We start from the raw sequence: 19,650 nt of genomic DNA on the forward strand, positions 1-19,650 counted from the left end.
AACATTGTGTATGGTGGCAATCGGCTAAACTGGGACTATAGGACTACATTTTGCAGAATTCCTTTCTCTGTATGGTCCTGGGTGAGCATCGACCACCAGAGAAATTTTGTGCAAGATTTGGAAATGAGGGTGGTCCAGTGGTTAGGACTTGGTGCTCTCACTGCCAGGGCTCGGGTTCAATCCCTGGTCGGGGAACTAAGATCCCGCCAGCTGCACGGCCAAAAAAAAAATTGGAAATGAGAAGGAAAGCAGCAGACATATTTTTATGTTCGGAAGGTTGGAGCAGGGCAGCAGGTCAGTGGGTGCTCACACACACTGTTGCCATCTCTGCCTTGTTCAGCGCCAACTACTTATGCAGTTCCCTGGGGAAGGGTGCCAGCCTCCTACAGACATCACCCACTGAGTCAAGGCTGGCAGTGGGGAGAGACAGATGTAGCTCCAGTTTGTATTTTCTTTTGTTCACACCAAGTTGGCTGACGTGTAGCTACTTTAGTCTCAAGACCAGACGCAGAGATAACAGCCTTGATGCCTCCTTCTCACTCGCACAACCACATAGAGTCTAACCCTCAGACACATCCCTCGTCCTCTACTGCTCATGGCTCTTTTGCTTTTCTGGGTTGACCCCTGACACATCATGGCTGAGTTCTGTGCCGTCTGAACCTTTAAATTCAGGCAAGTTCCTCAGACCATAAGTCTTGGGTCATTTCTGATAGAGCAAAAAATAAGCACGATTAAACTATTTTTTATTGAGCTCTTACTATGTGCAAACACTGTGCTCACTGCTTTACATGTATTATTTCACTTAATCTCATTAAATGGTCCGAAGCCCCCATCCTCGCCAGTTCACTCTTTCATCATCACCAGTTGGTAGTTCAGAGATACCTGCTGGCTACAGTAATAGTCCAGGTTCTGCCATTTGGGATAGTAGACTGGGACCCAATGCCCTCTGGGGTGTCCCTGGGTGCCCTGTCCTGCCCTCATGGAAAGAGCCTAGAACACAGGTGGTGCCCATTAAGAGTCTGTTTCCCCTCTTCTGCACCCTCAGTCTTGGCGTTAATCTTTGCCTAAACGTACAGGAAAGAGCTCAATTCCCCTCTAAAAATGAAGTCTAGCCCCAAATCTTTGCCTAGTGACTGGGTCCTGCTTGCCTGTCTCAGTGCCAAGTGTTGACCCCCTGAAGCAGTGCCTGGGCTCTGTGCCACATACTGAGATGCCCCACCCCTTACTAGACATTAACCTCTATTTGGGAGTCACTTCAGATGGAACCCCTTGCCCCATCAAATACCCCTCGTTTGCCAGAACCAAGGTGGCTGCCTTCCTTGGATATCCCTCCTCCATTTTAAGAATTTTGTGAGCTAGTATTTTTAACTGTGATTTCTTTTTTATGTGTCCTTTTTTAAAATATATAAATTATTTTATTTATTTATTTATTTTTGGCCACGTTGGGTCTTTGTTGCTACGTGTGAGCTTTCTCTAGTTGTGGTGAGCAGGGGCTACTCTTGGTTGTGGTGTGCAGGCTTCTCATTGCGGTGGCTTCTCTTGTTGCTGAGAACAGGCTCTAGGCACACGGGTTTCAGTAGCTGCAGCATGTGGGCTCAGTAGTTGTGGTTCCCAGGCTCTAGAGTGCAGGCTCAGTAGTTGTGGTGCACGGGCTTAGCTGATCCGCGGCATGTGGGATATTCCTGGATCAGGGGTTGAACCCGTGTCCCCAGCATTGGCAGGTGTATTCTTAACCACTGCGCCACCAGGGAAGTCCCTTTCATGTGTCCTTTGTTTTAAACTCTTAAGAAGGAATAATTTGTAAAATGGTTTCCCAATGTAGTATGTAATCATGAGCAATTTGCTTTGTAGGAAGTAGGGAATGGAGTTAAAGCAATCCTAATTACTTACACATGCAGAAGCTGTCACTTCTGTAAGGTGTGTAATTAGCAGCCAGAGTGTGTTCTGGGAAAATGTGATTGTTTAAGCAGGGGGCGCAGCTAGGGGGCTACCCAGATTGGGGCTCTCCCACTGGGGTCATTAGCCCAGCTTGGGCTCTGCGGTCACTTGTTAAGGCTGATTGTATGCCTGGACACAAAGCAAGTGGCCGACTGAACCCACTCCTGTTTCACGTGCAAACAAGGTGTGACCATTGAAAAAACTGGATCCTTCTTACTTTGTGATTATGAATTTTCTTTTCCAGCTGAGTCTAGTGGTTCTCAGCTTGGTCTGCACATTAGAATCACAAGGGAGACTGTACTATTCCTGACGTTCAAGCTGCACCTAGAGCAAATAAATCAGCTTCTCTTGGGCAGCACGGATTTAAAAGCTCCTCAGGTGGTGCTAGTGCATTGCCAAGTTCAAACGCCAGTGCTCAACCGGTGCTTCTCAAAGTTAGCTGCATCAGAACCACCTGGAAGGCTTGTCAAAACCCAAGCCCAGAGAGATTCAGTACGTGTGGGCAAAGGGTGTCCAGTACTTTGCACTTTTCGTATTTATTCTAATAATATTGTCAGTGCTCAAAACAATGAATTCCTTTTGGTATTAGAGTAGATAACTTTTTGTTTTTGCACGTATGACAGGAATTGTGCTAAATGTTTTAGTCATTAGCTAATGTAATCATTTTCACAAGGCTGCTTCATTCTCATCCTTCACGTCTCAGAAAAGGTGCCAGACCTGAGAAGCCTTTCATCTATTCTTTAGAAAGGCATCACGTGGTTTGTTTCCTCCTGGGCCCTAAACATAGTCTGTTCTCTTATTTCCTCTCTTCTAGTTGCAAGGAAGCTCCACGATGGCAGAAACCTACCTGTCTTCCTCACTTAGTGTCCACGATGTGGCAAGCACTCCACAGACCCTTGCTGAATGAAGGAATCCACAGGGCAACGCTGGGGAAAAGGTACTATTATGGTCTACATTTCACAGACCAGGACATAGAGATACAAAAAGAGACCTGTCCAAGATCACAGTGGAGGAACTGAGATTCAAACTGTGCCCTAACTAGAGCTGGGCTCTCAAAGCACTGTAAGAACTGATCATCAGTCTTAAATACCAGCCTTCCTTCCCAGCAATAAACTGAATTACTTACAGTCAACTATATCTGCCTTTCTGCCGCTTACTTCAAAGCTAGTTTTTTCCAAATAACAATAAAAATCCAGAACTGAAACCCACGTGGCCAAACAGTAGAAACAGTGGCAATTTCTTTCCTACTTAAAAACTGTACTGTCCATAACAGAAACCTTACAAAGTTCTAAAGCGGGTTAAAGATTTCTACCTCATATAAAAATCACATTATAACCTTTTAATACATAATGTTCGTATTTAGGGGAAGAAAAACTACATGAAAACAAATGGATGTAAATAATCTGGCTTTATTTAGCATGGCAATACAATTTATTCTGGTAATAAATTAATACGTACAGTTGTCAAAAATGTTGGGTGCTTTCCAATAAAAAGGTTTCTGACTGTGTACACTAAAGTATATGCAGAATCCTTTGGCATGGAGTTACTGAAGAATGGAGTGTCTTTCTCTGTAATTCATCTTCAGCTCGTGTTTAGTTTTAAAAGGTTTCAATTACCATTCCAGCTCCTGCAAACTATGAAGCCTGAAATTATAGTACTGAGTTTAGAAATACCCTGATCCAGTCTCCGAATCGTACGGATGAGGAATCCACTGGTCTTGCCAAAGATTACCAAGGTAGCAAGAGACAGAGCCTGGATTACAACTCAGTCCTCAGAGGGTCTCTGAAATGTCTGTGAAGCTAAACAAGGCATATACACCACACTGAACTTGAGTCGTATCTGTAAGACCCTGGTTTTACTTTCTGCTTAACACAGGATTAAATCCTGATGTGTTCTTTTGCGGTTAACAGATTTAGCAACTCAGCTGCTTTGGAATGAAATCATTCCCGTTATCACAGATTATCACCAATCGCCAGTAGCGTTGGCTTTTCTCCTGGGACGTTTGGACTTGGGCAACTTTTCTTCCTGCTCTTCTACGCTCACAGTGTAAGTGACATCAGGGATGTCTGTTCTTGTTTGAAATTCATCATCAGTTACCAGTATCTACGAAACCATCAGATCTGAGTATGGGACAGTTCATTTCTCTCTGTAGCTCATCCCCACCAGTCAGCACACACCCTGCTCTGTTCACCTGAGCCGTCACTCGTTCCAAGGCAACTGTGGATTACTTCTGGGGTGTCAGTGTCCCAAATAGCAATGAGATTTCTCAACACATCAACATGCCGTATGCTTCACATAATGTACCAAGCACTTCTGGCATACAGTTTTTGGTGATTTATGTCTCAGCCTAATGGCTTCACATAGCCATGCTGTTGGCAGGGGAAAAAAGGCCACTGGCCTGTTTTAATTTAAACCCCCAATGAGTATGCTGCACATTTATCAGTTAGTAATAAAATGCTCACATGCTGGCAAGCTATTTTTCTAACGGCAGAAGCCATTTACAGAGCAACCCACCAAACATAGGTGACTTTAACTTTATGTACACACAGCAGAGGTGTGTATATAAAGGGAATTTTGGAATTTGTGTGCAAGTGGTTCTATTTCTTGCTATTCTCAGGGCTGTAGCAAAGGAAGACGATACCCTATCTTTGTATGTTTCTTTTTCTCCAGGGCAAGAGTGAATGTCTGATGTGGTTGCAGCTTATAGAGGTTTATTAGATGTGCCCTCAGGGGCATATTTAATTGGAACAGGCATCTCATTTTTAAGTTCCTCCTCAGCAAATACAAGAGTTGCTGTCGAAGCTTTACCTTTTAGGACTAGTAACTCGATTTAGTGGTAATGCTGAAAGCAGGGCCGCTAGCCATGAACACTTGACATTAACCCCTACCTAGAGTGAAATTTCCTTAGCCTTATCTAAAAACAAATACACACACAAGAACACAGATACAGAAATGTTACTAGCTCTGTTCTCACAAAACCACTCAAGCAGTTAATTTACTAAAAGTAGGCATATTTTTCTCCTCTTGTCTGTTACCAATTTCACTTTCTTTGGCTGTTTTTGTTTTTATCTTGTCCTGATTTTCAAGGAACATGCGGAATATTGATAAGGAAATTCCACATTCTTTGACCATTTCACTTTTTGACTTTTCTTCCTAACTCACTACCTTTTAACTCTGGAAAAATTGTGAGCTCAGTATATTTTCTCTTTAACACCATGACCAGAACCCAGTGTATGAAGTATAATGGAAATGACATGCTTAACAGAACACAGACATCTGACTCATGGCCAGCTCTTGAAAACTGGCCTGGCCAACTGAAGGTACAGTCCCGACTGACTAAAGGCAACTGATTTCCTTCAGTTTAGAACAGCAGCTGATGTCAAACTACAAAGAAAGGGCTGATTTTAATAATCTTAATAACCAACTAAAAAATAAAATCTTTTTTTAAATTAACGAATCCTAATAACTTTGAGGTAGATGAAGCTGTTGTCAGATAATGAAGTAATTAGGTGTAAGATATAAAAATAACAAAATTGAGCAAAAGAAAGCACTGATTTGAAATTATCTTCTTTTAAGTTCAGATGGAAAATTAAGAGCCCATCCAATTCAAAGTTTTGGCACAAAATCCGGGTATGTCACGTGGTGGACTTGCTTCTTCAACTGGAGATGAACTTGGCAGCCGATGGAAAGAATCCACACTCTATGGAACACCAAACTACAAAATGACTGTCCCCATGAAGAAGCCAGTGACTCTGCATTTGATTTTTCCAATTTGGCTCATTCCCCAAAATTCAGGCTTTGGAATCCTAAAGTCTGCTTCAGCACTTAACTAGCTCTTTGTTGGTGGAAGGGGTCGGGACTGTCTCTCCACACATAAACTGATCCTAAGACAGAACAAGAAATTATATTAATCACGGAGTGTCTGTGTCACAGATGCATCAATGGTATACTCATTTTGTTACAGAATCAATCCAGCTCTGCTAATCTAAGTTTTTCCTTTGCTCTATCACTTCATTCTTGTTCAATGAGTCAATGCCAGCATCAGAATCATAATCTTACAAATGTATCAGTTTTTAGTTCTGAATTCATATTTAATGCACCTTACCTTATAAACAAACATGTCCCTCGTCACTACAGAGCACCCATTTCTTAGAAATCACATTTATAAAACAGACGTCACACCTTTTAAGTTTCTGTATTAATTACTATTTGCACTACTACTTCTCCACTTCAATATTTGGTCACTCAAATACCTACCCTCTTCAAAGTAATTACTTTTTTCAACTAAAGGAATAGCTCTTTATGTTTCCCAACATAGATAATCTGCAAATTAGCTATTTTGTAAATGAAGTTCAATCTCTGATGATTTAGCCTGGCTTACACCAGCCAGTCCAGGAAACCTCTGCCTCCCAGGTTACCCCTCATCTCCTGCAGTCTGATCCCCGTAAGGATCTGCCTGTATTCTGTCCCTATCGATCTCTGACTCCTGCCCAGCACCTGGAACCCTCCCACTGTGTTTTTTCGAGTTTATGGTCCACCAACAACACAATGCTCCACATTCTTTAAAATGGCCCTGTGCCTTCCTGCTCTAACACAAGGTTCTCAAGGGGTAGTGGGGAGGAGGCGTTGCTTTTGTCTCTGGGGATATTTGGCAATGTGTGGAGACATTCTGGGTTGACATACTGTGGGGTGCTACTGGCATCTAATGGGTAGAGGTCAGGGATGCTACTAAACAAGCTACAGTACGTGATCACCCGATTTAAAATTGCTATCTCTTCTCATACCAGCACTCCTGCTCACCTTTACCCGGTTTTCTTTTTGTTCCAGAACACACTTAAATGCAAGAATAAATCAGTAAACCTCTTAAGTGTAGTCTAAATTATAGCCTGCTTATGTCATGAGGCTAAGTGCCTTGTTCCCCCACCTTGCCTATACTCATTTTAGAGTTCATCCTTAAGAATGTTAAGCTTTGTTATATGACAATTATATCTCAAAAACAACAACAACAAAAACAAAAAACAAAACCCAGAGAAAAGAATGTTAAGCTTCTTATGATGTTAAGACTCCATTCAAAGTAATGACCAAAAGTTGGGGTGGAGATGGGCATTTATTTTGTTTTCTATTGTCAATATCCTTGGGTGAAAACAGCAGGACAACTAAAGACTAAAATGAAAATTGTAAAATTGCAACTATGACTTACATCTCAAACAAGATAATGCAGAGTTCGACGTATAAGCCAGGTAAGAGACACTATACAAATGTTCCCTCAAAATAAGTCCAAGAGCTCTAAACAATTTTAATTGCTTATTAAATAAGGGAGGAATAAACACTGTCAATTAAATAATCTTTATAATTATTTCCCTCTATTTAATAAGTAATCATAATATTCACTAGATACAGAACAGTTTTCTTTACTGCCTTCTCCAAAGCTAAAAGAGTTAATCAATTTGAGCTTTTAAAATTTTAATTTACCATACACCTGCTTATTAATGGTTTTAAAAATTTGTTTTAAAAAACACAGCATTTACCTAACACAAGATTAGAAAACATTCTGCACCTACCTATCACAGGCAGACTACTCTAGGTGCCTGCAACCCTCCCCCCACCTTTTAAAATTTGACTCCTTACTTTGTCATAAATCACTTTTATAATGAGAGAGCAGCTAGGGCACGTTGCCACGTCTTCCCCATTCTCCAAATCTTCCTATAACAAAATCGAACACCGCACGGTCAGCATAGTCTTCTCTTGGCGATCTCCTTCTCCCAAACCCTCCCATCTCTGTGGGCAAGTTCCTTTGAGGCTGGCCTCCCCACAAGGCATGTGAGGACCAAAAGCATCTTCCAAGAGAAATGCCAGCCCCACTCTTCCCTGGAAGCGTCACTTGGGATAAACACCCAGGAGAGTGAGTCAAGGTTCAGTCGCCTCAAAACCCCCGGGAAGACAAAAACACATACCTTCCTCCAAAAGAGTATCCCAGGAAGTGGAAGCTTAAGTTGGGAAGGATGGCGCCATCCACACCCTCCCCTCCCCGCTCCGGCCCGACTAAAGGCCAGAACCAAGTGCCGCCGACAGCGCGGAGTATCAAATTTGGGGGAATTCAGAAACAGATAAAAAAGGGCGTGGATAACTATGAGCCGCGTGGATCGGCGGCAGGAACTCGGCAGAGCGAAAGCGCGCCTGCTCCTTGGAGTCGCCGGGCGGGTCCCCGAGTTACCTTGGTGATGCAGAAGTTATCTCCACACGGACAAGGGTAGAAGTACGTCTCCGAGTCCTCGTCATATTGGAAGTCCTCAATCTCCACCTCGTCGTGAAACACCGCCATCGTTACTGGGGCGAGCAGAGGTCTGTCACCTCCGCCGTCCGACCCAGGCCGGGACCGGTCCAACTTCTAAGACGTTGGCCCAGCTGGGCGTTGTCGCAGTGCACCTGCGCAGGAATGACCGCTTCCGGCTCAGAGACAATGACGCAACTCAGGGTTTGAGGTCAAACGGGTGACCGGGTAGCGGTCACCATGGAGATGGCGGAGCTAGGGGGCGGAGACACGAGCGGACGGCGGTGGCTGCTCCTTGAGGTCGCGCCCCGCCCCGCCCATCGGACGGCAGCGACCAATAATATGTGAGGTTCGCTCGCGCGGCTGCTGCGTCACGTGGGGGAACACCGGAAGCTCTCCGGCGCCGGGGGCGGAGCTTGTCCCTACTCTGCGAGCTGAGTCCCAGAGGCGGCGGTGGCCTGGAGGTTCCTTACTGAGGGGTTGGTTACCTGCCTCACGTCCGCGGGCCTTAGAGAGGCCTTAACCAGACCCCGCAGCGGGCGGCGGCCGGCCTAGGTAGCGTCGGCCCTGCCCCTCGGCGACGCTGCGGAAAAGCGGGCGCGCTTTGTGAGTCAGAGGTGGCGGCGGGAACTGCTCAGACTCCGGAACGTCCCTCCCTGCCTCCCCGGTGACTGACGAAAAGCTCCCCTGGAATAGTGATTTCACCGAGTGACCGTGAGCTCTGGGCGACGCGTAGCTTGTAGTTCTGGCTGCACTCGGCTATTCAGGTACATCCCCGCCTCTTCCTCACCCTAGATTGTCTTCAAATGCCCTAAATTGTGTTGTCGAAAGGACCAAGCAAGATCTGTTACGCAGGTTGAGTTCTAGTCCTGTGTTTGCCAAGCATGTATTGATAATATTATATAACTACAATCAGGTGTTTCGCTAAGTATAATTCTTCCATCAACCCTGGGACTTTAGATGTTATTCCATATTATTAATCTTTAAACTGAGATATAGAGAGTCACGTATCTTGACCAAAATCACACACCTAGGAAATGAAGAACCTGTCTGTCCCCAAGCCTATGAACAAATTACTTAACTTGCGTGAACCACAGTTTCTTCTTTGTAAAAGAAATGGCATCAGCATGCAGAGTTACTACCATGAGGCCTTTGTATACCTTAATGGGAAATGCAAATAAAAAGTGATTTGTCTCGAAAGCAGTACTAGTGCCTGTCTTGGTAAAATGGGGTTTCATGGGAGTATTGCTCCATTACTAGGTATTTATTCAAATCTTGGTAGAGAAGGAATGCTGTGAGAAAACCACTATTTAGAAGCAGATCTGGGCTCAGAAGATGACCGTTGGGAACTAACTCTGGGGGCTGGACATTTACATTCTTTGGGCCTTATTTCCTCTTCTGACTGAAAGAGGGTTGGATTAGAGATGATTTACAAGATTCCTTTCAGATCCAACATTCTACTTTTGCGTGGAAATTACGAGTTTTACTTGGTTCAGCAATCACATATACGATATTCAGTTTATATTTATGTAATACATATGCATAATATACACACGTACACATCCTTATGCTTATTCATGTACACGTACTCCGACGTTTGCATGAAGTTACCAATTTTGTGCATGCTGAAGTTCCACCTGGTTTAGCCCTTTTAAAGCTTGAAAACCTAAAGGCAGAGGAATCTTTGGGAGAAAATTTAGAAGTTATGTTAAAGGGATTAGTAGAAGATTATTTCAGAGGTTTCATCAGCATTCTATTTTGCCTAATTGGAGATCTACCCAGGAGTTAGGAAACATTTGTTAAACTTGTTGAGGGTTAACTGGGATGGTTCTGCTCTGAGCAAAGGAGAAAGCCCACATAGCTCAGAGCCCACATAGCTCAGAGGCTGCTCCCTGAATCTTTGCAGACACGGATACTTCCCAGGTAGCCTCTTGGAGAGAGGAGGACACAGAGTCTCCAGTATTTATTCTGTAGTCCCAGTGATCATTTTGAGGTTGGGAACTTTCTTTAGTTCTTCAGTTCTTCTGAGCATAAGTACCTACAAAATAAAGGTGAGCCATTTTTGAATGTACAGAAATGGGTGCAGTCATATTTGGTTCATGGAACTATAAATTGGTAGACCTTTTAGAAAACAGTTTAGATCTATCAAAAACAATTTGCTGGGGAATCTTAAAATCTGAGGTTTGTAATCCTAAAAGTTTCAGGAGTCATTGGATAATTTTTCTTTATAATTTACTTGTAATTTTCCAACTTTTCTTTGAGTATGTATTACCTCAAATGGAAAAAGAAAAATGAGTGAACCACTTATTAATAGTAATTGACACTGTGTGCCAGGCCCTGTACCAAATGGTTTACATGCATCATGTCATTGAAACAGCCCAGTGAGGTATAGGTATCATTAATCCCATCTTCAACATTGGGAAACCTGAGCTTTAGGGGCTTAGGTTTAGGAGCTTACCAAAAGGGGCAAAGCTGGTTAAGTGACATGAAGCTATGGTGATCACTCAGACCTGTCTGACCCCTGAAACTAGGCTCTTAATTACCTTCAGTGCCATCTGATATGATGGTGCTTGAAGCAAAGCTGGATTAAACAAACAGCCCTGGCACTCTGTAGACTGCTGAGATTTTCTGCTAGAGCAGTGCAGGTTCCCTTGAGGCCTAGATTTGGGGGTCTTCTTGGCCTTCCATACCACTTTCAGCCTGCCATCTGTTGCCATATCCCTTGTCTGGCCAGAGGTGGTTTCCCATATCATTCTGCCAGTTTGAGTTCATCCTGTGCTGAGGAAAGTAAAACTGTAGTCAATCCTGTGAGGCATTATTTTACGCCACCCAGCATTTTTTAATAAAACATCACGATGACTACTAAACTTTACATTTATTCCTAAAAGGGAATAGACATTTTATAATATAATGAAACACCTTTGGACTCTGAGAGCATGACAAAAGCAAGTTTACTAGTTGCTATATAGTCATTTGAGATCACAAATTTATGGTTTAAAAATAATTTTTTTTAATTGTAACACTGCTGATTTTGGAAAATAACAGTGACCAAAATTCTTAGCGTGAGATTGAATTTAGAACTAGATCATACTTACTTACTGTCATAGCAGCTGTTTTTTATGAGTGCTGTTGTAGATCAGGCTAAGGAGTTGTTTATTGGCAATATCAACCCACTGCCTCTCTACGTTGTTTGGCAGGGATAACGTATTTGGGTTGATTTTTAGTGACACTCCTGCTTGCTAGGTATTTCCCCGGACGTTTATTCCTTTCAGCAATGTAGTGAGGTAGTGTTGTCATTCCCATTTATAAATGGGAAGAGGTGACTGGCGTAAGGTCAGAAAGCAGAAAGGAGTCAGATCTGAGCCCAGTTCTGCTGATTCTGAGCCGAGCACTCTGGTATAGCTTGTATTCCACTCGGGTCCCCTTACCAAATGCCGGGATCCCTTGTGCTTCCTCACTGGCACCTAGGATTGTAGATCAGCAGGTGCCATGCTAGCTCTGTGAGTTTATCTCTGCATCCGTGCTCTTGGAGGCATTCTTGGTTTTTCTTTCTCTCTCTGCTTGCTCACACCTCATCCAGTCTATCAGCAAGTGATAGGGCTCTAATTCCAAAATCTGTTCCATGTTCATCTGCTTCTGTCTGAGTTTTATCCTATCTACGCTTAGCCTGGTGCCTTCTAACTGAACTTCCTGCTTCAACTCTTGCCCCTCTGCGATCTGTTCTTTACAGGGCAGCCTGAGTGATCCTTTAATGTGAATTAGATCACGTCCCTCCCCTGGTTTATTTAAACCCTTCAGTTGTTGCCCATCACCTTTAGAAGAAAGTCCACACCCTTCCTGTGGCCTGCTGTGACCTGGCACGTGTCTCCCTGCTTGACCTCATGTCCTGTCACTGTCCTTGGCTCACTGCTCTCCAGTCACACTGGCTGTGCTTCCTCTACCACACCAGGCTTGTTTCTGTGATGGGGCCTCGCTCCAGTGCTCTGCACTTAACGCCTGCTTGGCTGCCTCTTTCCCCTCATTCGGGTCTCAGCTCTGATGCCTCTTGAGAGAGACCTTTCCTGATATTCCCCCACCTACCCCATCACTCGTATTTCCTTTATCACACTCATTGTAATCCGTGTCTTGTTAATTATCTGTTTATTATTATCTGTTGTAGACATTGTGATAAAAGCCTCATGATGGCAAAGGCCTTGTGTCTGGTTGTTTATTGTGTCTCCACAACCTAAAATAGTGCCTGGTGCCTCAGTAATTGTTAAAGAATTTGAATGTAGCTATTGAACAGAAACTAGTATCATTCATTTTAAATCTTAATCTGTTGCTTGCAGTTCATTGCTTAAATGGATATCTGTTTTATTTAGCATTTATGATACTTTTCTCTCTTTTAAAACTAAAATAACTTTTTGGTGAGATAAGGCCCATGAGGATACAAATATTGATGGAATATTCTTTCTTGTATGGTTTTGAAAATTACTTAATATGTTAATTTTATATAGTTAATACATTGAATATATAAAACCATTGGACATAAATTTCAAAATATGTGTAGTTTTTTTCTTTTTTTGTATTTTTTGTATTTCTTGAATGTGGCTTTGTTTTTTTTAAAAATATTTATTGAAGTATAGTTGATTTGCATTGTTGGTTAGTTTCAGGTGTATAGCACAGTGATTCAGTTATACATATATAAGTATATATGTTCTTCAGATTTTCCTCCCTGATAGGTTATTACAAAATATTGAGTATAGTTCCCTGTGCTATACAGTAGGTCATTGTTGGTTATCTATTTTATATATAGTAGTGTGTATATGTTAATCCCAAACATGTATTCCTCCCCTTCTTTCCCCTTTGGTAACCATAAGTTCGTTTTCTATGTGTGTCTGTTTCTGTTTCATAGATAAGTTCATTTGTATCATATTTTGGATTCCACATATAAGTGATATCATGTGGTTATTTGTCTTTCCTTGTCTGACTTCACTTAGTGTGAAAATCTCTAGGTCCATCTATGTTGCTGCAAATGGCATTATTTCATTCTTTTTAATGGCTGAGTAATATTCCATTGTGTGTGTGTGTGTGTGTGTGTGTGTGTATATATATATATATATATATATATATATATATACACGACATCTTTATCCAGTCATCTGTCAGTGGCCATTTAAGTTGCTTCCATGTCTTGGCTATTGTAAATAGTGCTGCAGTGAACATTGGGGTGCATGTATCTTTTTGAATTATGGTTTTCTCTGGATATATGTCCAGGAGTGGGATTGTAGGATCATATGGTAGCTTTATTTTTAGTTTTTTAAGGAACCTCCATACTATTCTACATAGAGGCTGTACCAGTTTACATTCCCACCAACAGGGTAGGAGGGTTCCTTTTTCTCCACACCCTTTCCAGCATTTATTATTTGTAGACTTTTTGATAATAGCCATTCTGACTAGTGTAGGTGATACATCATTGTTGTTTTGATTTGCATTTCTCGAATAATTAGCAATGCTGAGCATCTTTTCATGTGTCTTTGGCATCTGTATGTCTTTGGAGAAATGTCTATTTAGATCTTCTGTCCATTCTTTGATTGGGTTGTTTGAGTTTTTGATATTGCACTGTATGAGCCGTTTGTATATTTTGGAGATGAGCCCCTTGTTGGTTGCATTGTTTGCAAATTTTTTATCCCATTCTGTCGGTTGTCTTTTTGTTTTGTTCATGGTTTCCTCTGCTGTGCAAAAGCTTTTAAGTTTAATTAGGTCCCATTTGTTTGTTTTTATTTCCGTTACTCTAGGACAGCGGCCCCAACCTTTTTGGCACCAGGGACTGGTTTCGTGGACAACAGTTGTTCCACAGACCGGGGTGGGGTGGGGTGGGGTGGGGGGATGGGTTCAGGATGATTCAAGCGCATTACATTTATTGTGCACTTTATTTCTATTATTGTTACATCGTAATATATAATGAAATAATTATACAACTCACCCTAATGCAGAATCAGTGGGAGCCCTGAGCTTGTTTTCATGCAACTAGATGGTCCCATCTGGGGGTGATGGGAGACAGGGACACCCGAAGTGTGTTGCTTATGTCCACTCTACTCCGTGATCTCGTTTTGGTTGCTGTCCCTGTAGAAAACCCTGCTTCACAAGGATAGGATGTTGGAAATGGAAGCAGGCTTTTCAGTGCTTTTGTGGCAATCTCAGGATATTCCACCTTGAATTTAATCCAGACTGTATGGAGATTTGAAGTTGACTCAAACATACTTTTAAGGCCACCGTCATTTGCTGTCTCAAGCAGTTGATTCTCTTCTAGCACGGACGAAGTCGATTCACCTGGCTTATTCACAAATGGGTCACGGATCCATACCTTCCTGGTTCGGGAGTCTTTTGTGATTGGGAAGTAATGCTCAGACTCTTTTGAAAGCTGAGATAGGTGATCATGCACTAGTGGGAGAAAGAAGGCCCTGGCTCAGTCTCTTTCAAAATCTCTGCTAATGTTTGAAACATGTCAAAAATCCCAACGTTCACTTGTCACCTCCATAATTCCAGTTTGGCTTTGAATACAGCCACTTTATCTGCCAACTTGAACACAGTTGTCATTCTCCTGTGAAGTGACAGATTGAGTTCGCTGAGCAGGTTGAATATGTCACACAAGTAAGCAAGTTTTGCGACCCATTCTGTGTCACTGAAATGTAGTGCCAGTGGTGACTGTTTTTCTAAAAGAAATCTCAGGAGCGGCTCTCGTAACTCAAAAACTCTGGCCAGTGATCTACCTTTAGAAAGCCATCTCACTTCTGTGTATAAGAGAAGACGTGTGTGCTCTGTGTCCATCTCCTCACAGAACTGCGCAAACAGATGGGAGTTAAGGGCATGTACTTTAATGTGGTTGATAATGTTAATCACATCCTGCAAAACGTTAAGTTCAGGTGACATTTTTCGGCTAAGCAGCCTTTCTCTACGGATGACACAGTGCATAGACTCACATTCATAAGCGACCTCTTTGACCCAAGTGGTGAAGCCAGAAAGCTGTCCAGTCACTGTGGCAGGTGCTCTGTCGGCACATATACTGACACAAAATGACCAATTCAGGGCTTCCCTGGTGGCGCAGTGGTTAAGAATCCACCTGCCAATGCAGGGGACACGGGTTCAAGCCCTGGTCCAGGAATATCCCACATGCCTATGTGCCACAACTACTGAGCCTGTGATCTAGAGCCTGCGAGCCACAACTACTTAGCCCGTGTGCCACAACTACTGAAGCCTGTGCGCCTAGAGCCCGTTCTCCACAGCAAGAGAAGCCATCACAAGGAGAAGCCCATGCACCGCAATGAAGAGTAACCCCCACTTGCCACAACTAGAGAAAGCCTGCGCACAGCAGTGAAGACCCAATGCAGCCAAAAGTAAATTAATTAATTTAAAAAAATGACCAATTCAGTTTTCCTGATATGTCCCGATAAGTCCAAAGAGTTGAATAGTTCTGCAGCTGTGGTGTTGGTTGGCAACAAAAGTGCACATAACTTATCCTCATGCACATCCTTCTGAAAAATATATTGCACAAAAAACAAGCGTTGTTGCCTTGTTGTCAACATCAGTAGACTCGTCAACATGGATTGCATACCACGCTGACTCATTAATCCTCTCTAACAATTGTGTCTCAGTATCCTCTGCTGCTATTTCATCAGTTCATCTAGTTATGGTGCTAGCTGCAAGAGGAATACATGCCACCTTTTGAACTGCAGTCTCTCCTAAAAGTTCCCGACAAATGTCCTTAGCAGCAGGCAGGATCAGCTCTTCACCAATAGTAAAGGGCTTCTTAGCTTTAGCAATGTGGTTGGGCACTAAGAAAGATGCTCTCAGTGCAGACACATTTGATGAAGTGGTGGCCTTCAATAATTGCTTCTGTTCTTTGTGTCCATGTTCTTTTCTTTTGAAAAACTCCAAAGGCTTGTCTTTTAATGCAGGGTGCTTGGTCTCCATGTGGTGAAGCAGTTGAAGGTTTCATGGCTTTGTTGGATAGCCAGTTGCCACATGTTATACAAAAGCAGGCTTGGAGAATGTGAATAACCTGTTGCAATGAACCCGTAATTATGTAGGACTCTTGGTATTTTCTTTTAAATCCAGCTTTCTTTCTGTTGGCAGTCTTGGAGTCTTCTGCTGTCTCATCATTGGGTCTTTCCCCATTTTCAAAGAAGCTCTCCAGAGACGTTTGTTTTTTATGCATTTTGGCTAGGGTTAGCTTGTGGGCTTACCAAAACTCTGACTGAGACAAATGCGCAGTGTGGGAAGGAGGCACAATGGAAGTGGTAAATGAAATAATGGGTGGGCCACGCGTGGACTAAATAAGTGTTGGATTCTGACTCAAAGCCTGCCACTAGATGCAGCTGTACAATTGAAGTACAGCAACTCACTTGCCACTATAAAGCCTGCCACCAGATGCAGCTTAATTGTCACTTGTCACTCACTAATAGGGTTTTGATATGAGTCTGCAAGCAATTGATTTATTATGGTCTCTGTGCAGTCAGACCTCTCTGCTAATGATAATCTGTATTTGCAGCCACTCGCCAGTGCTAGCATCACTGCCTCAGCTCCACCTCAGATCATCAGGCATTAGATTCTCATAAGGAGCATGCAGCTTAGATCCCTTGCATGCACAGTTCACAGTAGGGTTTGTGCTAATGCGGCTGCTGATCTGACAGGAGGCGGAGCTCAGGCGGTAATGTGAGCGAAGGGGAGCGGCTGTAAATACGGATGAAGCTTCGCTCACTTCCCCACTGCTCACCTCCTGCTTGCGACCTGGTTCCCCCCTGCTGTGCGACGGGGGGGGGGGTTGGGGGGGGTTGGGGACCCGTGCTCTAGGAGACAGATCCAAAAAGATATAGCTGCAATTTATGTCAAAGAGTGTCCTGCTTATGTTTTCCTTTAGGAATTTTGTGATACCTGGTCTTACAGTTAGGTCTTTAATCCATTTTGAATTTATTTTTGTGCATGGTGTTAGAGAACGTTCTAATTTCGTTCTTTTACGTATAGCTGTCCAGTTTTCCCAGCACTGCTTATTGAAGAGACTCTCTTTTCTCCATTGTATATTCCTGCCTCCTTTGTCAGAGGTTAATTGAGCATAGGTGTGTGTGTTTATTTCTGGGCTTTCTATCCTGTTCCATTGATCTACATGTCTGTTTTTGTGCCAGTACCATACTGTTTTGATGACCATAGCTTTGTAGTATAGTCTGAAGTCAGGGAGCCTGATTCCTCCAGCTCTGTTTTTCTTTCTCAGGATTGCTTTGGCTACTCAGGGCCTTTTGTATTTCCATACAGATTTAAAAATTTTTTGTTCTAGTTCTGTGAAAAATGTCATTGGTAATTTGATAAGGATTGCATTGAATCTGTAGATAGCCTTGGGTAATATAGTCATTTTGACAGTATTGATTTTTCCAATCCAAGAGCATGGTGTATCTTTCCATCTGTGTCATCTTTGATTTCTTTCATCAGCATCTTACAGTTTTTGGAGTACAGGTCTTTTATCTCCTTAGGTAGGTTTATTGCTAGGTATTTTTTTTTTTTGATGTGATGGTAAATGGGATTGTTTCCTTAATTTCTCTTTCTGATCTTTTGTTGCTAGTGTATAGAAATGCAACAAATTTCTGGGTATAATTTTGTATCCTGCAACTTTACCAAATTCATTGATGAGCTCTAGTAGTTTTTTGGTAGCATCTTCAGGATTTTATATGTATAGTGTCATAATTATCTGTTGCTTGTAGTTCACTGTTTAAATGGATATATGTTTTATTTAGCATTTATGATACTTTTCTCTGTTTTAGAAATAACTTTGGTGAGGTAAGGCCTATGAGAATACAGACATTGATGGAATATTCTTTTTTGTATGTTTTTGAAAATTACTTAATATATGTTAATTTTCCATAGTTAATTAATACTTACATTGCATATATAAAACCACTGGACATATTTCAAAATATGGGTAGTTTTTTTTTTCTTTAAATACCTATTGCTTTGGAAGGCACTTTGAACACAATTTGATGAAATACCCTTCTTTTTACCAGTAGGTGGCACTCTTGGTCATGGTTACTATTGTTACAAAACAAGATTTTAGAATTTTAAAGAGAACAGCTTTTAAAAATTAACATTTCTTTGTTTTCCAGTTCAGTTGAGCAGTAGACCATTCAGACAGCATAATCACTAAAATATGTGTCTTAGATGAGGACAACTTATTGTAGCAGTAGTTGTCCAAAACATTGAGCAGAACAGGGTGTCCGTATGTACCTACATATCGGTTAAATTTTATCAGGGAAGTTGACCCCAAGTGACATGTAACTGTATCATTCCAGCCATTGAGCTGGTTGTTCATGGGGTGGATACCCTGAGCAGCAGAAGTTACAGACTGACGGTCAAGGAAGATGAAAGAGAGAAGCAGCAAGACAGTCAGACAAGAAAAGTGGAAACAGGAGGAGGAATGAATGGAAAGGGGGTCTTTGAGAGTCGGCTTGCTCTGCGGTGATTCTTGCTGATTACAATGAGCCTTTCCTTTTGCCACTAAGAGACAGTGCTTTTTAATTTTCCCCAACATCGTTCTTATATGTTGTTTCTGCCATTGCAGGAACTTTGTGAGAATTTCAGTATATGGAAACACTGTCTGTGTTCCAACTGGTGTATATTCCAAAGGTCTCAGTGTAAATGCAGGACCAGAATATTGCATGTCAGTCAGTCAGCCAGCTGTACTCTTAATGACTCCTGAACTCTCATGGACTTCTAAAGTAAGTTTTGCCTTCTTTCTTTCAATGATTTATGTACCATTTTTGGTTTACTACATTCAAAGGAGAAAAACTACATGTAATAGAAAGAGGACTTATACTTATTTACTAGAGAGAAAAATACCGAGTAGCATGTTTCTCCACAGTGATGCTGCATGGCAAGAAATAGATCTTTTATCTTGTCTAAAGACTAGTTATGAAACAGTGGATTTTTGATATGATTTGATTATAACTGAATAAATTACATATGACTGATATCACTGCTCAATTTACTTACTTTTATTTATTTCTTGTCTCTGTCTTTTAAATGTAGGCTCCCTAAGATCTTTGTTTTGTTCATATTTGTATCCCCAGGACCTGCCATGTGATGGGCTTTAATAAATATTTGTCAAATGAAGGGCTAAATTAATGAATGTGGAGTAGGAATGCAGCACACCTCACTTGAATATTTTTCTAACACTGTATTTGTTACAATTAATTTATGTAGTACCTTCCAAAGAGCTCAGGAAATAGAGTGTTCACATACATTTTCATTTATTCTCAAGCCAACTGAGATAGGAAAGGACAGATATATATGGCAATATAACGTGTTAAAAGTGGCCATGTTAGGCAAAGAAATAGTTAAAAATTGGCAGAGGAAAACAGAGTGATAGGAAGCAAAAAAAATGTATCATTTGACTTCCAATCAGTGCTTTCCCTGAT

The 19,650-nt window shown here is 42.0% G+C and overlaps 2 protein-coding genes across 3 annotated transcripts in view; one reads left to right on the forward strand and one right to left on the reverse strand.

The window, feature by feature from the left end:
• Positions 1 to 3,345: 3,345 nt before the first annotated feature.
• DPH3 (diphthamide biosynthesis 3) lies at positions 3,346 to 8,291 on the reverse strand. Its single transcript, XM_082839689.1, has 3 exons — positions 8,153 to 8,291; positions 7,567 to 7,641; positions 3,346 to 5,822 (listed from the first exon to the last, which is right to left on the reverse strand). Exons 1-3 carry the CDS (start codon positions 8,258 to 8,260, stop codon positions 5,757 to 5,759), a joined length of 249 nt encoding a protein of 82 aa, XP_082695815.1. The 5' UTR covers positions 8,261 to 8,291; the 3' UTR covers positions 3,346 to 5,756.
• A 336-nt stretch (positions 8,292 to 8,627) lies between these two features.
• The window catches only part of OXNAD1 (oxidoreductase NAD binding domain containing 1), a 55,788-nt gene continuing 44,765 nt past the window's right edge, over positions 8,628 to 19,650 (forward strand). Inside the window, exons 1-2 of one of the 2 annotated variants that reach the window (XM_082839139.1) lie at positions 8,628 to 8,976; positions 18,795 to 18,951. The gene's annotated coding sequence lies outside the window, so the exon portion shown is untranslated. The remainder of the gene's footprint in view (positions 8,977 to 18,794; positions 18,952 to 19,650) is intronic. The other variant, XM_082839140.1, reaches the window with a different exon arrangement.

The sequence above is a fragment of the Leucopleurus acutus genome (genome assembly GCF_964270905.1).
Source record: "Leucopleurus acutus genome assembly, chromosome: 5".
NCBI lineage: Eukaryota > Metazoa > Chordata > Mammalia > Artiodactyla > Delphinidae > Leucopleurus > Leucopleurus acutus.

Bases quoted from the DNA above. Each gene is read 5' to 3' on its own strand.
- DPH3 (XM_082839689.1), bottom strand. From the start codon at position 8,260: ATGGCGGTGTTTCACGACGAGGTGGAGATTGAGGACTTCCAATATGAC. The intron at 7,642-8,152 runs GTAACTCGGGGA...ATTTTGTTATAG, and splicing joins ATAACTTCTGCATCACCAAG to GAAGATTTGGAGAATGGGGA. The intron at 5,823-7,566 runs GTAAGGAGTCAA...GTTCTGTCTTAG, and splicing joins TAAAAGTGATTTATGACAAA to GATCAGTTTATGTGTGGAGA.